The sequence below is a fragment of the Vespa velutina genome, chromosome 24, assembly GCF_912470025.1.
Source record: "Vespa velutina chromosome 24, iVesVel2.1, whole genome shotgun sequence".
Taxonomy (NCBI): Eukaryota; Metazoa; Arthropoda; class Insecta; order Hymenoptera; family Vespidae; genus Vespa; species Vespa velutina.
In genome coordinates, this window is record NC_062211.1 from 2,537,986 (window position 1) to 2,557,985 (window position 20,000).

At 31.1% G+C, this 20,000-nt stretch overlaps 1 protein-coding gene across 3 annotated transcripts in view; it reads left to right on the plus strand.

The window, feature by feature from the left end:
• Nucleotides 1-20,000, plus strand: part of LOC124957107 (matrix metalloproteinase-2-like) — a 157,865-nt gene that overhangs the window by 66,143 nt on the left and 71,722 nt on the right. The window contains exons 1-2 of one of the 3 annotated variants that reach the window (XM_047513809.1): nt 2,688-2,722; nt 3,016-3,089. The exons of the other annotated variants lie outside the window; for them this stretch is intronic. Coding sequence (XP_047369765.1) covers nt 2,717-2,722; nt 3,016-3,089 — 80 coding nt within the window. The 5' untranslated portion in view covers nt 2,688-2,716. Of the gene's footprint in view, nt 1-2,687; nt 2,723-3,015; nt 3,090-20,000 lie in introns of those variants that run through there. 3 annotated transcript variants of the gene reach the window in all.

A 20,000-nucleotide genomic window follows, 5' to 3' on the forward strand; every position in this document is an offset into this window, starting at 1 on the left:
GCCTGTCGCTTTGCTTTGTAACTTGTACTGATTTATTTTTTTCTCCCCCTCCTTCTCTCTCTCTTTCTCTTTCTTTTTTTTTTTCTCTGCCTAAACGAATCTTTTTCAAAAATAAATCCTTTTCCTTTCCTTTTCTGTTTTCTTTTTTTGTATTGTTTTTTCTTTTTTTTTCTGTTTTTTTTTTTTTAATAAAATCTCTCACAAAGTATTTTATACCATTTTTATTATATATGTACATATATATATATGTGTGTGTGTGTGTGTGTGTACGTGTAAATTTTATAATATTTTTAATACTAATGCACGAGAGAGATCATCAGTTTTTCATTTGAAAAAAATTTTTCCTTCCTTCTTTTTTTCTTCTTTTTTATACATATGCAATGATCCACTTAAAAGTTTTTATTATTCAACCATATTTTAATTTTTATACGTTCAGTTTGCATATAATACATACGTGTGTGTGTATGTGTGTGTGCATTATATATATATATATATATATATATATATATATATATATATATATGTAAAAGTAAATGGTTTTATAATATTATAACGCATACAAACTTTTCCAAAAAATTTCTGAACTACGATTAATAATAATAACAATGACAACAACAACAACAATAATAATAATAATAATAATAATAATAATAATAAATACTAATTAGTATTAATAAAAATGAAAGTTAATAAATTCTAAATCTATCTATGGCTATCTACCAAATATATAAATGAAGATTAACGTTATACGCAATAGTGCGATAATAAATATATTAAATATAAATACATGATTTATATACTTTACGTATACTGAATGAAAATATTAAAGACTGTTGTGAATACTAAGGATCCTTTTTTTTTTTTTTCGATACATTATTTCCATGAATTTCAAGGACAGACACTTTTGTATGATCCAACGCAGAATAATGACGTTGTAACTACAGGACGTCCCTTCTCTTATCTCTCTTTTTCTCCCTCTTCTCCTTCCCCCTCCCTCTCTCTCTTTCTCTTTTTCTATGTGTGTTTATCTTCCTATCTCTCTCTTTCTCTCTCTCTCTCTCTTTCTTTTTGTATGTGTTTATCTTCCTATCTTTCTCTCTCTCTTTCTCTCTCTCTCTCTCTCTCTCTCTCTCTCTCTCCTTCTCCTTTATCTCTGTCTCACTATCTTTTTTATGGTTGCTCTCTGACCACGTGTAAAACCAGGACACGTTTTTCCTATCGTCTGCACTCGAATCCAACGGGAAACGGATCTCTCTCTCTCTCTCTCTCTTTCTCTGGTCCATATACAGACAAAGAGAGAGAGAGAGAGAGAAAATAAGTAATCAGTAAGCAGGCGTGTGTATATAGGATGTTTGTGTTTTGTACAGTGAGAGGAGTATAATAAAAGAGCGATAGGCTGGAACCAGAAAACGTTTGGGCAATATGCTCAAGGATAGGACAACAGTCTGTTATCGTTAAAACGCATTTAGGTGGTCTGTTGTTTATCAATGAATTATGTTTATCATTCTGATATTACATTAATTTAAACATTCGTCTCTTTCGAATATAAAATATGAAAGAAGTTAATACGTATACGTGTAGAAATGAAAATAGAAAGGGAGATTTGAATACACTGATGACAGAGAGAGTGAGAGAGAGAGAGAGAGAGAGAAAAATGAAATAGAGAATGAAATAGAGAAATAGTGAGTAAGATATATATATATATATATATATATATATATAAATAGATAGAAATAGTATGTCAGTGTATGATTGAGTAAGATAGAGAAATAGTAAGTGACTATGTAAGTTAGTAAGATAGAAAAATAATCAGTGAGTGAGTGAGTGAAATATATATATATATATATATATATATATATATATATATATATATATATATATATACATATATATAGAGAGAGGCAAGGAGGTAGATAGAGAAAACAGTGAGTGAATGTATTAAGGAGATATATTGAAAATAATGATTAAAAATAGAAAAACAGCGATTGAAAAAAATATAATGGTTATAGAAAAATTTTATATACAAATTAAGTAATTATAATTCTTCTCTGTTTCGTATGAAAAATAAAAATTGATGTATAATGAGAGAATAACCCGAATTATATCATCATCATCGTCATTATCATCATCATCATCCATCATTCTTTCTGAAAGGTTATATTTTTGTACACGAACGTGCAACTGTGAATTTTTTTATATCTCGTTTCGATTAAAGAAAAAGAAAAGAAAAGAAGAGAGAGAGAGAGAGAGAGAAAAGAAAAAGGAAAGAAAAGGTAAAAGACATTTTTAAATATTATAAAGAGGATACTCGGCGATTAAAAAGGCAAAATATAAAACGAAGAGTAGAAGGGAAAAGAAATAAAGTTAAGGAACGAAGGAAAGGAAGGAAGGAAGGAAGGCAGGCAGGTAGGGAATTGCGATAATAAGAATCTCTCTGAATTCTTCGGGGATTTTCCAATTCCTGGTCGTTTAATTTCTGCGTTTCTCTTCTCGGCGTCGTGTATGTCTCTTTCGTTCTTCTCGTTGTCGTCGTCGTCGTCGTCGTTGTCGTCGTATCGTCATCGTAGTACGTAACGAGTGACGCGCGCATGCGCTTACGGTACGAGCGCGCTATTGGTGTTACCCCCACCACCGCAACAGCGCCACCGAGTGTCTCTCGTACTGTACTGGGTTTCGTTACGCCGCGACCGCTTCAGTTGCCTGCCGCGTCTCGTACATGAAGGTTCTTATTGTCGATCATCGTATTTATTTTACTCTCTCGTATCTTTCACGGGAAAGAAAGAGAGTCAGTCAGTCTATCTCTCTGTTATATATATGTATATATATATATACACATGTATATTGTCGTTTCTTTTTCGTCACAGTCTCACATCATAGTATCATAACTCTCGTACAATTCTTTTACTTATATAAAACGAAGAGATAGCACGTAATATTGTAATTTTATTTTATTTATTTCTTTTCTTTTTTTTTTTTTTTTACTCTCTTTCTGGTGAACTTATTCATTAAGCGAAGAAAGAAGAATGGCGTATCGTCGACGATCTCGGGGAGACGACGATCTTGGAAGTAAATCGAAATATTTTTTCAAGGTAATAATATTAATAACGTTTAATATTTCCGATTAATAATTAATATATTTTTCGATAGATAATTAATATAATTATTTATTCAATGCGAGTAATATTTAAACAATGTAAAATAATATATTTTATATCTCGATAATGTTTACGTATGTATTCTTATTTGAAGATTGTTATTGGAGCGATTATAATTATTTATTAAGATGGATATTTTTTTTTTTTCTCTCTTAGCTCTTACTGTTTTCGATTCTGGGATTACGATGAAACGTAGGAATATTTTCTTAATCGATCGTTCGTTTATTCGACAAAAATTTTCGTATTGGCGCAGTTTAGATATTAATTTTTCTTTCGTCTTTTCGAATCGATCTTCTGAACAAAAAAAAAAAAAAAACAGATAAAACATGAGATGCAGAGGAGGAACAGGAGGAGAAGGAGGAAGAAGAAGAAGAAGAAGAAACTTCTTTCGATCTTTTCGAATTTTATCGAAAACATTAATTAATTTATTTTATAACGATATATCACAAAATGACGAAATTAATTTCGATTAGGGACATAAATTTTTTTTTTTTTTTTTTTTTTTTTCGTTTAAATATAAAAATGAATAGAATTATTTGATATTGATGATACGACGAATCGATTTGTAAACATCCGATTCCGTCGTTTTATTACGTAAAATAAAATTACATCTCGCAATTTGTAAATTATTTTTCTTTTGTATCACTATAATCATCATCAAATAATATCGATATAATAATTAGAAAGAGAGAGATTGAGAAATAAGTGAAGTAACAAATGATTTATTTTATTTACGATTATGTTATATGATATAACGTGTTATATTTTATTTGATTTTCATTTCATTTTATTTGATTTCATTTCATTTGATTTCATTAGATTTCATATACATTGGAAAATCAGTTTAACTTTCTTCATCTGTCTCTCTCAAAACTTTTCGTTCGAAGTTGTTCGAAAGAGAGACAGAGAGAGAGAGAGAGAGAGAGAGAGAGAGAGAGAACACTCATACACACATTATAAGAAAATTATAATACTTGAAATGACACATTTTCTGTTTTATCGTCATTATTTTTATTTTTATTTTTATTTTTCTGCAACAATAAAATTCGACGTCTAATTAGTCGTGTTTGTAATGAACGACGAAAAAATCGATTAATCTTAGTAAAGAAAAAGAATAAGGGAATAAAGGAAGAAAATTAAATTTAAAAAAAAAAAAAAAAAAAAAAAAAAAGAAAAGAAAAAAAAAAGAAACAAGAGGCTTTATACTCATATATACGTTAGTCCTTCCCCTTTATTTGACCGTTAATTTTAAAAACGGTTAAAACCGTTAAAATGGTCACATGATCATTGCCTTGATCGCGCGAGCTTATATACTAGTATATATATATATATATATGTATATATGTATCATTTCTAACGAATTTTCAACTTCCACGTAATACGATCGACGGAATTCTTGGAAGAGGAAAGAAAAAAAAAAAGAAGTAGAAGTAGTAGAGTTAAGAAAAATGTCGTTATATTTTCGTACTTATTTATGAAACGAATATTTTTTTTTTTCTCTTTTCCTTTTTTTTTTCTTTTTCTTTTTTTTTTTTAGTAAAGTAAATTTATTTATTTATTTATTTATTTATTTCTTATAAAATTATTCATTTTTTTCTTTCGTTTTCACTTACGAAATAATCGATCGTTTCTTCGTGTAAATGTATTTTTTTTTTTTTTTTTTACATAACATCGCACTTTTTAATCGAAAAACAAAAATTCTCTTCTCTCGCAAAATGAATCTATTATTCATTCAAGACGATTTACTTGCTTATTCGTTTATTTAATTTATTTTATAATTATCTCTGATTATTAATCTTTTTTTTTTTTTTTCTTTTTTTTTTTTATTTTTGCAATTTAAAAGAAAAAAAGAAAAGAAATACATTGCGAGGGATTAACGTGACCTTTATATGCAATCTTAACGTTCGTAGTTTTCTTAAGAAGAAAAAAAGAATGAAAGGTAGGAAGGAAGGAGGAAAGAAAGAAAAAAAATGAGAAGACTAAAAAGGAGAAAGGAAAAAAAAAGAAAAAGAAAAAGAAAGAAGTGGAGATGATAAGAAACTTTGGTTGGATATTTTAGGGTTGGATAAACAAAGAATAACGAAGGATAACGATAGCTTTATCTCTTTCAAGTGTACTTGTGCCTTTAGGATAAGATACTAAGTAAACGTTTTTAGGTCGGTTATTACATATATATATACATATATATATATATATATATACATATAATACATATATATATATATATTTATATATATATACATATGGACACGTATAAGGAGTATGTGATAGTATCGAAAGACGATAAAAACTTCTTGACGTTTTTAAATCTCTCTCCAAGGATCCATTGTTCCACATTCATGTGTGTGTTGTGTGTGTGTGTGTGTGTTATATATACATAGGGTGATTATAAAATTAACGGCCAGTTACATAATACCTTCTTTGTTAGAAGCAACGAAAGAAGGAAGAAAAAAGAAATTAAATATATGTATGTATATATTGAGATAAGAAAAAAAAAGGGTGGGGGGAGGGTATTGATTATTAAACTTCCGGTTTAATCGAAAGTCCCATTGGATTTTCTTTTATTTGTGATTAGAAATTGTGATACTTTTTTTCTTTCTCTTTTTTTTTCTTTCTTTTTTTTTTATAGTCATCTTATATTTATATATATATATATATGTATATATGCGTGTGTACATGTATTTAATACGATGAATTTTTACGATTCTGAGTCGATTGAAACTTGCATGTAATTATTTGTTCTCTCTCTCTCTCTCTCTCTCTTTCTTTCTCTCTTCATTTTCTAACTTTTATGGATCAGTTATGAAAGTCAGTAGAGGTTTTTTGTTTATTTATTTATTGTACGTCGATTTATTTTCTCAAAAGGATATGAAATAAAATGAAATAAGATGAAATAAAGCGGAACAAAATAAAAATAAGAAATAAAATAAAAAATAAGAATTGTGGACGTACTCCCATCTCTTCCAGAAGGAAAAAAAAAATATCTCCCATCTCTTCCAGAAGGAAAAAAAAAATGTCTACGATAATGGTCGTCCGTAGGAGAAAAGGATATACTCATCTCTCTCTCTCTCTCTCTCTCTCTCTCTCTCTCTCTCTCTCTCTCTCTCTCTTGCATTTGTGTGTGTGTGTGTGTATGCGCATCCTCGAAACGATACAGGCGGCATCTGTTTTTCTTTTTCAAAATGCGTCTCCTCTCGTTACTTACATGCGCAGAAAAGCTTGTCGTCTTCTTGCCGCAGTAGTGGCAAAAGATGTATCGCAAAAAAAAGAAAAAAAAGGGAAAAGAAATTAAAAAGAAAAAAGAAAAGAAGGTAGTGTAGGAGGAGGAGGAGGAGGAGAAGGAAGAAAAAAAATGTGCCAACAAGAAAGGATAGGAGGACGGGGATATATAAGGGGTATAGGTTGAAGTTAGAAGGGATGATGGGTGGAGGGGGTTGGAGGTTTCGGGGTATGCATATAAAACCACTTCCAAAAGCAGCAGCAATGGCGGCAATGTTGTTAGCCGGTAAAGGCACTACATCTTCCTCCCCTGGATTTTCTTATTTCCACTTGGTCTCTCTCTCTCTCTCTCTCTCTCTCTCTCTCTCTCTCTCTTTCTATACATACACACACAGAGAAAGAGAGAGAGAGAGAAAAAGAAACAGAGCTTGTATATGTATAGCCCTTCTTTCCGCAACACCTGGATTTTGCAAGAAGAGGAGAGAGAGAGAGAGGAGAGATGAAGTGAGTGAAACTGTGTGAGTGAGTAAGCGAGATTCGATGGAAGGAAGAGGGAGAGGAACAGAGAGAGAGAGAGAGAGAGAGAGCGTGTAAACACAAACTCTGAGGAGTTTCTCGAGTAGCAAGAGCACAGTAGTAGCTTTGCGTTTCTTGCAAGACCACTCGTGGAATAACTCGCGCTCGTCATTTCGCCATAACTTTTTCTGTTTTTCTCATTTTCTTTTTTTTTTTTTTTTCCTTCATTCCTCTTTCATCCTTTTCTTTTTCCTTCGTTTAATATTTTAATTGTAGATAAACGATTTTAATCGTAATGAAAATTGTACGGTCGCCATTCTTTTTTTTTTTTTTTCTTTTTTCTTTTTTTTTTATATTCATTCGTTGTTTTCTTTTTATCTCTTTTGAATTTCATAAAGTCGAACGATTGAAATAGGTAATATTTGCTAATTAAGTAGGAGAACGTATTATGACATTTCAATTCCTTCAAAAAAAAGATGATGATGAAGAAGAAGAAGAAAAAAAAGAATGAAAGGAAGAAAGAAAGAAAGAAAGAAATTGGAATCTCTTTCTCGTCAGAAAGTAAATGACCTATCGTGGATATAAATCAGAAACAATTTGTTAATCCGGTCGTTCAATTTTTCAATTACATTTTAGTAATGTCATTACTCTCTGTACTTTAGCAGGTTACAACAATAGTACTAGTGTAGTAGTAGTAGTAGTAATAGTAGTAGTAGAGTCCTTTCGCTCAGCAATCCTCTCGTGGCACGGGGGTATGTCCGTCGCGGTATCATAATGAGCTATTCACGTACTATCGATTTATCATCGATTGACCCAAATAACGCAACGAATAGTCCGAATCTCATCAAAGAATCTCGCGTATCGACGTATTTCAAATGTTATTTTAAATACGTCTATTTTAAATTCGTAAATTTGCTTTTTTTTTTTCTTTTTTTTCATTTCTTTTCTTTTTATTTTTTTTTCTTTTTATTTTTTTTTTATATCCCATTTTCATTCAAGAAAATGTCTGGTTGATCGACAATTTATTGGTTCCACTGTTTTATCAATAAATATTTATCATATATCATTTATATATATATATATATATATATATATATATATATATATATATATGTATACACGTGTATGTGTATAGATATAAATAATAGATATAGAGATTTTCTGTTTTTTTTTTATTTTTTTTATTTTTTTTATTTTTTTATTTATAAATATTTTTATAACATCTCGCGTCCATCACAAATATTTATTACTATTTTGTTTATATTCGAAATGCTAAATCATTTCTGTTTCTTTTTTTTTTTTTTTTTTTTTGTTCTTTTTGTTTTGTTTATATATATTTTTTTTTTTTTATATATATTTTTTTACACCGATGTAATCGTAAAGAGGTTAAGTTTAATCCGAGTTATAGATAAATCGTGTTCGTAGATGTTACTAGTCGAGAAGATAATCGAATTGGACCTTATTCTCGTCCATCACCCATAATCCGTAATCTCTCTCTATCTCTCATACACACAAACACGCACACATGCACACATGCATATCTAAAAACGCATACATAGAGTGATATATATGTGTGTATATTATCTACCGGAATTACGTATTCGAATCCTGTGCTAAGATCGCACGTGATTCTAGTTGGCGACGAAAGATGCGGTAGCCAATTTCAAGAAGAAATCCTATTAAAACTCTACGGATTATCTTTGAGAAACGAACCAGCAAGTGTTCCAACTTTTGACTCTTTTGACTATACTTTTTTTTTTTTTTTTTTTTATGGGACTGATCTCAAAAGTTAGTAAATCCTGGGCAATTTAAAAAAATATATATAAATCATTTACTCAGTTTCGAGACTTTTTCCTTTTTTCCTGTCTTTTTTTTTTTTTTTTCTTTTCTTTTTTTTAGAATTTCGTTTCAACTTTCACCCCTTTTTTTTTCTTTCATTTTTTCCTTTTCTTTCTCTGCAAATTTTGTTTCAATTTCTTTTTTCATTTATTTATTTATTTATAATTTCTTTTCTTCTTCTTCTCATGTAATGCTGTAGAGATTACATTATATTAATACTAATAACCATGCTAATACTAAGTATTGTAGTTATAATTTATTATTCAATAAATTGTTACTGTAATAAAAAAAATATATATGTATATACGCACATATGCGCGCACACATAATACTTAGTACTTATTATTATTAATATAAAGGATTCAAAAAAAAAAAAAAACAAAAAAAAAAAAAAAGGAGAAAAGAAAATAAAAATTGAAGGAACGATCGATGAAATAAAATAAAACAAAACAAAACAATACAAAACGAAAAGTAATGTAAAATAAAATGAAATAAAAATTTGAAAAATGTGATATCGCTTGATCCGATGTTACGTCCCATCGGTAGCATTTATGCAAACGAGGATATTAAAAGTTTTCTGGAAAACGTTTGAGGCACGGTAAATATCGAGGGTAAAATTGCTTTAATAAAATAATTAAGCTCCAACGTGGAGAATTCCCCGAGAGCACCAGCAGCAGCAAACCTGTGGGGTGGTATAGGGGGTGGCGGTGTGTACGTGTCTCTCTCTCTCTCTCTGTGTGTATATATGTGTGTATATGTGTGTATCACCGCATTTGCACGTCTCGTTCGCACGTGCTAATCGTTCTAGCGCGCGAGTCCGCGAATGGGAATTAGAGTTCTCTGCTGTTGATATTGGATTGGTGGGTTATAAATGTTGGTGTGTAGTAAAATGGTGTTGATGATGATGATGATATTGGCGCTGTGTTAGGATAGTATTAGTGTTGTTAATAATATAATGGTAGTAGTAGTAGTAATAGCAGGTAGTAGTAGTAGTAGTAGTAGTAGTAGTAGTAGTAGTAGTAGTAGTGGTGGATGGATTTGTTAGTGTTGAAAGGACATATCGTATGTTTTCGACCATATCGAACGAGGGTGTAACAGGAAATTATAGTTATAGTTTGATAGAAGAAGGAAATGTATAAATGAAGAAAATATCGATGGGATTAAATGGACTAATGGGATTGTTAAGATATCGAAAGATTTCTCATTTAAAATACTTCATTTTATTTATATATAGATTGAACTTTGATCGTTTTTTTTCCCTCTCTTCTCTCTCTTTCCTTCTTTAATCTTTTTCTTCTTTTTTTTTTTTTTAAATACGACGATCTTCTTTATTAATAAGAACGAGAGATACGAGAGCAGGAATAATAATTGAATCAGATTTTATTAATACATTTAATTGAATCTATGAAAGAAGAGATATAATATAATAGATTCGCATTGGCATAAAGTCGGTCGATTGAATTGACTGGTCTGTCCCTGATTGGATGCGACTTTGATTATATGCTTGATGATCAATGTCATCGATTATCTTTTTCTTTTCTTTTTTTTTTTTTCCCCACCTCTTTGATTTTTTCCTTTGACGCGCGATTATTATTATGAATCTCTAATTATTAACATTTAAAAGATCTTTTTATCGCTCGTAAACGTTTTATAGAGATTAAAAATTTTTTATATAACGTTTGAATTTTCTTATCGATTTTAATAATTCAAACGTTAAACTTTTTCATATTTTATACGTACTTGATTCAACATATATATATATATGTAGAGAAAGATGAGTGCGAGAGAGAAAGAATGACCATGAAAAAGAGAAACCATGTTGTTTCACGTAAAAAATCGATGTTTTACCTGATTTGGATAAAAAAAAAAAAAGGGGGTGAGAGATAAAGAGAGGGTTGTGGAGGGAGAAAGAAGGAATACAATGGTATTAGCTATGTGATGATTGCAACGATCCATGTGAATTATATATAATAATAATGATGATGTTTAGTGGTGATGGTGATGGTGGATGGTAATTGGTGGTGTTGTTTGCCATGGCTATGGTGATAATGTGTCCTTTGTACGAAACTCCTCTCCTAACACACGGTTTTGCTCGTATATATATATATATATATATATATATATATAACCTTTCTATATCTGAAATGGAATAGAATTTGATAATTGCCAAGCGAGAATGAAGCTTAAACGTATGGAATGACTTCCTCTTCTCATCCTTCCTCTTCCCACATTCTCTCTCTCTCTCTCTCTCTCTCTCTCTTTCTCTCTCTCTCTGCCTTTCTCTTTCTCTGTTACCTTCGTTTTATCCATATCTATCTATCTTTCTTTTTTTAGTCTCTCTGTGAAAACGTTTTAGTTCTGCCAAAAAAGTTCACAAGTTTCTTTTGAATGAAAAGAGAGAAAAAGAAAAAGAGAGAGAGAGAGAGAGAGAGAGAGAGAGAGAGAGAGAGAGAGATAAAAAAACAAGGATAGTGAATGTTGAAATATTTTCTCTCTTTTCTCTCTTTCTCTCTCTTTCTCTTTCTGTCTCTAATTTGTTTTTTTTTAATGTCTGTCTCTGTCTTTCTTTATCAATTTTCTTCAATTTCTTTTCTTTTCCTACTTTTTTTTCTCTCTCTTCCTCTCTCTCTCTCTCTCTCTCTCTCTCTCTCTCTCTCTCTCTCTTTCTTTTTAGTAATTATTTACTTTTGCTTTTTATTTCTCTCTTTCTCTCTCTCACTTATTCTTTTTTAATTTCTTTTTCCTTTCTTTTTTCTTGCTCGTTTAAACCTACCACACAACAGCGAAGTAATTTGCATTAGACACGATTATAAAAACGATAAGCGGTTTTGCGCATTCTCTGGTTTTTCGTTTCAATCTTTTGTTTTTGTTTTTCTATTCTTTCGTTTCTTTTTCTTTTTTCTTTTTTGTTTTTTTTTTTTTTTTTTTTTTTTTTTTTTTTTTTTCTCTTTGAAACTTCATTTATCCTTTTCTTTAGTCCTTTTAATTATAAAGGAAAGAAGAGGAGGTTGGGCGCTAGGCGTGAAAGAGAGAGAACGTTTCACAATATTTTTTTTTTCGTAATCGAATTAAAGTGTACGATTAGAAATTAGAAATGTTTGGTCTTGATTATAAAGTATTTTCTTTCTTTCTCCTCCTCCTCTCCTCCCCTTCCGCCCCATAGTCTCTTTCTATTTATCTTTGTTTTATTATAATGTATCGTAACGCGTTATTGAATTAGGATTGAATGAGGTCAGAAATGGAGTTAAATTCACAATATATTCCGTCTCTTCCTCTCTCTCTCTCTCTCTCTCTCTCTCTCTGTGTATATGTGTGTATGTGTGTGTGTGTGTGATTGTGTGTTTATATTGATTAACAATACGATTCCATATTATCGGCCAATGATAGATTTTCAATTTTGCTAGCTAAAATAGAAATGTCCTTTAAACTCGATAAAAAACGATTTGTCTATTACAGTCGTATACAGGGTGTCCGAGTTTATACTAATGCTAAGAAATATTTCATAGATCCTATCTTTTTTCTTTTCTTTTCTTGATTTTTTTTTTTTTTTTTTTTTTTGGAGTTTTCTTTTTCTATTCGTTCGATTTGACGTTTCATCGAAATTAAAAATCGATTAAAAAAATTTATTACGCTCTAAGTATATATATGTGTGTGTGTGTGTAGATCGATTACCACTAATTTAATTAGACATTTATTAGAAGATTAATCGAAAAACTCTTCATGGCTAATTGACTGAAGCAATCATTCGTATAAATTCAAAGACCATCAAATTACCAATTCTATTTCTGGATCGATTAGAGTAAAATTTTTTCGTGAATTTACATTGACATGCGCACACACACACACACACTATGTATTTTAAATTAACTATCACTATAAATGGAGGATGAAGTCTCGTAAGAGATTCTTTTTATTATATACTATATATATATAAGATAAAATGCCTTGCAGATATGAATTCAATGCTCTGTGTGCACGTGCGTGTGTGTGTGTGTGTGTGTGTGTGTGGATGAAAATTCGTAGTACGAGAGATGCATATGTTAGTCATATTACGTCGTTCAGTGAATATAATCGATAAAGTTATATACATAACAACATACATCAGCAAAACTGTATGCGTGTGTATGTGTTTGTATGTATATATAATGTAACCAACATCAAAGTTCCCTAGTCTCTAATCGGAAAGGGCGAATCATTGATTATCATTTTATCGTTGAAAATGACAATAACTATTCGTTACAAAGATCAAAAAATTTAATTAATTATTACTTATTTTATCCTTAATCTCTTTAATTAATGCATATGCACGTGGATGCGTGTGTATATGTGTCTTATATGATAAAACTTCAAATGATTCTGTTATATCATCGAAGAGAGTTTAAATTATTTTATAATGTCTGAAAGTTATAATTTCATTTTAGAAAGAGAGAGAGATAGAGAGAAGGGTTGAAATCGAAAAAAAAAAAAAAAAAAAAAATATACATACGTTCCCACATGCATTCGCGTGCCTAGGATTTATACATACGATTATATTTACATTTAAATATATACATGGATACATTCATACATGGATAGTGATAAATAAATATGTAGATAAAAATGGAGAAATGAATTTTGATTTTCGAACGTTGTTATACGCCGTATGCAAACGAAATGCAGTAATTAATGCGGTCGTTCGTTTTAATTAGGCAGGCAAATTTTACAAATAGAGAGAATGGCGATATCTATGGTAGGGTCCTGTTATATATATATATATATTTGGAAATGGTTGGTGGATTTTAAGGGAGGAGATACATCGAGAGGAGTGGGGATGATGTCGATGAAAGGATGTGAGAACAGAGAGAACGAATAAATCCATGAAATTGAAATAAATCTATCTTCGAATAATATTTAAAATTATCAATGTCAAATGCCAACACCAATGCTGTTAACAATGTTAACCATCAACGTTTGATAATTACTGCACTTTGGATAAGCAATTGTCCGTTTTCATATTTCATTTATTCAATCAAGAAATGGACGAATTAAATTTTAATAAAAATGAAAAAAAATATATATATATATCTGCTATTTCTTTCTCTCTCTCTCTCTCTCTCTCTACCTCCCCCCCCCTCTCTCTGTCTCTATCTATCTATCTATCTATCGATCGATCTTTTTCACGCGTCGAAAATGTTACTCGCGATATATCGAATCGAGTTTTCGGACTAGATTACATTTCTCCCTTATTTCCTAACCCCCCACCCCCTCTCCCCCGACCCCCACCCCCTTCCAATTCCTAACCCGACTGCCCCTGTCCCTAATTCCCTCGTAGAGTTTTCGAAGCACAGAAGGAGTGTGAACGTCGAGTGTTGTTGGTGGTGGTGGTGGTGGGTGGTGTTGGAGTGAACTGGGTTTAGAGTTAGGGGGTTCGTTGGTGTTAGTTGCCTGCCGTCGTAAATTAAGATGGGACGCGTTCGAAGGGAAGCCATTTCAAGGAAACAGGAAGGTGAAGAAGAGTGAGGAGTGGAGAGGAGAGGGGATGAGAGAAGAGTCGAGACGTGCGCCGTCTTTTTGTTTGCACGCTTCGGTGACTTTGAGCTGTCAACGAAAAGAAAATGAAAAAAGAAAAAAAGGGGGTAAAAAAAAAGAAAAGAAAAGAAAATAGAAAAAGGAAAAAAACGTAAGAGAAAGAAGAAGAAGAAAAAAGAATGAAACAATTTGTCAGGAAGATAAATTTTCCTTTCAATGTACTATTATAGTTAAGTGGACTCTCTCACTTTCTCTTTTTTCTCTTCTCTTTCTTTTTTTTTTTTTTTCTATCTTCAACATCAATATGACTGTATAATAAAAATTCAAATTCACTTCTTGGTCACATCTCTCTCTCTCTCTCTCTCTCTCTCTCTCTCTCTATCTTACTCTTTCGCTTTCTTTCTCTCATCAGGCTTAATGCTTCGTCACGCATGAGAAAATTTCCATAATATTATATTTCCCGTCTTACTTGTGTGAGAAAGAGAGTGAGAAGAGGGGGGGTGGGGCTATCTCGTAAAAGCTCACGTCACGTATCTCGTTACTATACCAAAGAGACACGAGACACTATTCCTTCCTATCTTTATCTTTATCCATCTCTCTCTCTCTCTCTCTCTCTCTCTCTCTCTCTCTCTCTTATAAGTAGGTACATTACATTGCATTAAACACATACGGAGGAAGAAATTGTTCTCTAAGGTATATTTTCGTACCTCATTATTTTCATTAATCCAGATATACTTGAAGGATATACCACCATATATATATATACCCATCATCCTGTCTTTTAATAATATCAAATTCATCGTTTTTTTTTTTTTTTGTTCTTTTTTTCTTCTTCTTTTTTCTTTTCTGGGATATAAAAAGAAAATCAAAGAGAATGAAGAAAGATACGACACATACATAGTATCGTCAAAGAGTGGATAGTGCGACGGAATTAAAGAGAGAGACATAGTAAACTAGATAGATAGTATGAGCAAGTATGTGTCCGTGTATGTGTACATTCTCTCTCTCCCTCTCTAGTGTGTATGTCGTGCGTACGTTTGTTAGAGGTGTCTATCCTAATGGTGAAAGTGGGGGAAGTAAGCTTAATGGACGCTTTAAAGCTAGAAAGGCCTGTTTCAAGCCTTGGCCCTTCATCATTTAACTAGCCAATGCTATAGAAGCATCTAAATTGATGAACCTGTCTCTTTGTTCTTGTACGTAACACACACACACACACACACACGTACACACACAGAGAGAGAGGGAGAGAGAGAGAGAGATACAAGCACCAAGTAGGACATATAGAGCTAGAGAGAGTTAGAGCTAGAGTGAGAGAGATAACTTCATCGCCGTCACCTAGAACACGTTGATTTAATCGTAATAATACTTCCTCTTATGAACTATTACAAGATCGAGAGAGAGAGAGAGAGAGAGAGAGAGAGAGTGTGTGTGTGTGTGTGTGTGTGTCTATTAATTAATAATACATTAGAACGAAGATGATGAGGACAACGAAGGGTTTGATGGAAAGGAGGTTGAATTATATCATCAGCTAATTAATAATCCAATTATATTAATTATACCTCTCTCTATCTATCTATCTATCTATCTAACTATCTGTCTCTATATATATTTAAGTATGCCTCTTACGTTCTAACAGCTGATTAACGTGTAAGCTTTCAAATAATTAGGTCGTCTAGCCCGCAAGAAGGTAATACTGCCATTAGAGTCACATTGCTATGTCATATGTTATAGATTGAGAGAGATAGAGACAGATAGATAGATAGATAGATAGAGAGAGAGAGAGAGAGAGACATCTTTTATATCTATCTTCTTTTTATTTTTATCAATAAAAAGAGATACCAAAGATGTTGAAGATTTAATGATGGTGATGGTAGTACGATGGTTATTCTATGGGAATATGATGTTAATACTTTCTGTTCCTTTATCAGTGATTCGATTAGATTCAACTTGATCGAGAATTTAAACGATATTTTTTCTCTCTTTCTCTCTCTCTCTCTCTCTCTCTCTCTTTTTTTATAGTACACACACGTATACGTGCACGCGTATTGTTTCAATTCTATAGGAACATATTGCAGAGTAATTTCAATAGGTACTCAGCTTCATCGTTTTTGTGATATTTATTTATTCGATTGGTCAATACCGTTAGATATCGGAGATATCGATACTATTTTTCCGTTCGAGATCTCCGATTTGTATTCGAGATTTAAATTTAAATATCTTTCTTTTTCTATCTGTATGTATCTGTGTGTTTGTTTGTTTGTTTGTTTGTTTGTTTGTTTGTTTGTTTGTTTGTAAATGTTCTCGTGAAAAATTCAACATGGTCGCGATAACGTACCTAAATGAGAATGAAATCTTGACAAGAGTTTCTCTAAATAAGAAATTTTTTTTTTATTTTGTATTTTTTTTTTTTTTTTTTTTATAATATTTGTATTCATATACAAATAATATTAGATTATTTACTTACTTTTTTATTATTATTTTTTTTAGTTGCTTCATAATTTTTTCTCTTTTCTCTCTCCCCTTTTTTTTTTTTTTTTTGTGTCAAACACCACTAGATTCGATAATAATATCCGTATGGACACTTTTATATATATATATATACATTTACATGTATTAGAAATCGATCATGTCTACTTTAACAATTTAATTTATTTACATTTTAATTTATTTATAATTTAATATCAATCAAAATTTTATGAAAATTATCGATCACAAATTTCATCTTGATTTAAATTATTTTTATTATTATTATTATCATTTTGATCATTGGCATTATCATCATCGTCATCATGTAGGCAGCATCTATCTCTCTCAATCTGTCTGTCTGTCCATCCGTCTGTCTCTCTTACTCAAGCTGTCATCATCCAAGCGTTTGCTTGGATGATCCTTCTATGTATCCTCCTCTCTCCTCTCCTCTCTTCTCTTGACCAGTTTCTACGCGACGTTAACACGAGGTCAAACTGACAGGGGTCAGAACATAAACAGCAGTAGCATTAGCAACTGTAGTAAATGCGGGTCGACGTATAAACCTTGTAAAACGTATGACTAATAACTTACTCATCCGTCCGTACGTTTTTATTATGAAAACGTTATGGAGAATGTATATCTTTTTTTCTGTATTCGTGAGAATGAGATAAGGTGAATGAGGATCAAAATATTTTTCTAATTTGTTTGTTGTTATTTCACTTTATTCCATCTTTTTCTATCTTTTTGTTTGATAGGCTTGTTACTTTTTTATTTATTTATTTATTTTTTTATTTCCTTTTGTATCTTCATTCTGTACAGTTGTATTTGGATTTTTTTTTGTAAGCAATTTAATTTTATATACCTATATATATATATATATATATATACGCATACATAAATACATTCACTGAATAATGTTATCTTAATCGCATAAAAAAAATTCATCCCTCTTATTTTTATTTGCTTTCGTTATCTGTCTCTCTTTCTCTCTCTCTCTCTCTCTCTCTATCTCTCGACGACGCCATTTTAAATTTCTTTACGTAAGGGTCGTTATTCACATGACGTATTACGGGCAAGATGGTGGTAAACCATTATTTTGCGAAAACATCTTCTGCGTTTGCCGACAAACAACGACGATATCTAAGAACCCAGCAGCAGCAGCAGCAGCAGCAGCAGCAGCAGCAGCCCCTATACGTCGTTTTCTTGGTACGTTTAACACGAGTTACTAGACGAAAAAAGCTTTCCGGAGCTTAAAGCGATTTTACAAGGAATTACGAGAACGTTCGTTAAAGCTCTTGCCACTACCAATACGTCTTCTAAATTTCTTTCCTTCTTCTTCTTCTTCTTCTTCTTTCTTATTTTTTCTTCTGTTTTTTGTTTTCGTTCGTTTCTTTTTTTTTTTTTTCGTTCTTGGTCAACAACTTTTCTCGTCGACATTTTTTATTTTTTAAAGTGTTTCTGTATTATTATATATGTAATTTCTTTTAACATGATGAAACGTTGAAAAGAAAAATTATGAGGTACATAGTCAGTTAGCGTAACGTTTGAAGTTCGCGCCATTTCAACAAGTGTATCTTTGTGCAAAAATGGCGGATTTCATTACAATATTATTCAAATATTTTCGAATATATTTATATAATTATTTTTTATTATTATTATTAATTTTTTTTTTTTCGTATAAAGCATTCTAATTATTAAAATATCATTTATTCATTTAAAATAAATAAATAAATGAGAATAATGACATATCCTTTACAAAATGGCGACTTCTATTATGATATTCAAATGTCTTCCAATATATATGTATATTAAAAAAAAAAAAAAAAAAAAAATGAATACACGCATAAAGACACAGACACATACGAAGAAAGAGAACGAGAAAGAAAATTTTTAAGGCAAAATTATTGATTATACATTCTCAAGTCGTCATTGTGATGGAGAGAAATGGGAAAAGAAAAGTTTGTTCATAAAAAAAAAAAAAAAAAAATTCTCACAATTTGAACACAAACGAGCATAATTTATTACTTCGTTTTAAAACGAGACCTTCCAAACGGGTTCATCGTTTCACCTTTTCCGGAAGTGACATCTAATGTCTTCAATGAGGTTAATTAGAAAATTCCTCGGCCAAACCTCTCTCTCTCTTTCTCTCTCTTTCCCTCTTTTTGAACAAGCACTGATGTTTATTCATTCCTCAATGTGACATCGGGAAAGTTTAAAAGGTACATTTTCGAAATGTTTACCATCTTTTGAACCGAAGATCAACTAAAACTTTCCTCCGTTGAATTTTCCTCCGAAGAAAGTTAGTCGATAAATTTTATTGCAACTCAACCAGTTTTTTTTTCCCTTTTTCTTTCTTTTTTTCTTTCTTTTTCTTTTCTTTTTTTCGTTAGATTAAATTTTTCAATGAAAAAAGGGAGAGAAAGAGAAGGAAGGAAGAACGTAAAAAAAGGATGGAAAGGGATAGATTTATCACCATCTTTTTGTTTTTATTATTTTTATCTTTCAGCTTTTCTTTTCTTTTCTTTTTTTTTTTTTTTTTTTTTAAATTATCATATTCATGTTTTAATTCTTTTTCTTTTTTCTCAACATAAATTCCTTCTATACCTTTAAAATATCATATTATTATTCATTTTTTCTTTTACGCGAGAAAATGGCGTGGGGGAAAAAAAAAGAAACATGGCCACCAAAGCGATCGCAAATGTCCCCAGTATTTTTTTTTTTTTTTTTTGTAATCCTCTTTTTTTATCTCTTCATGAAATTCGAACCTTCCAAAAAAAAAAAAAACCGCAGACATTGTATTTTTAATTTTTAAAGTATCTCATATATAATCATTTTCACGTAAGATAATGAAAGAAGAACATTAGGTGTCCATTTAGGGTATTTCAAGAATGTCCCTAGAAATTTTTTGTTTATTCTCTGAATTTGTTTAGGATTAATACGTACGATGAATGAGAAATGATGATGACGTGAGTGAGATGGTGAATGATGTCTGATGTGTGTTTAGAGAACAAAATGGACGATGTTGAAGAAGCGTTGTGTGGAAATGGTGTGTTGGCATAAGGTTGTTGTTGGGTCTATTTAAGGGGGGAAGGGAGATATAGACATTCAAAGTCAGAGTTTTAAGGAGTCTAGTCGGAGACAGAGAAAGAAAGAGAGAGAGAGAGAGAATGAGAGGGGGATAGAGAGAAGAGAGTGAATTAGAGTTAGGGGGATCGGTTAGTCACGCGAAAGCAACTTGCATCGACGTAGAAGAGTTTAATGACCGACCGAGAGACGACGTCGGGTATAATTAACGTA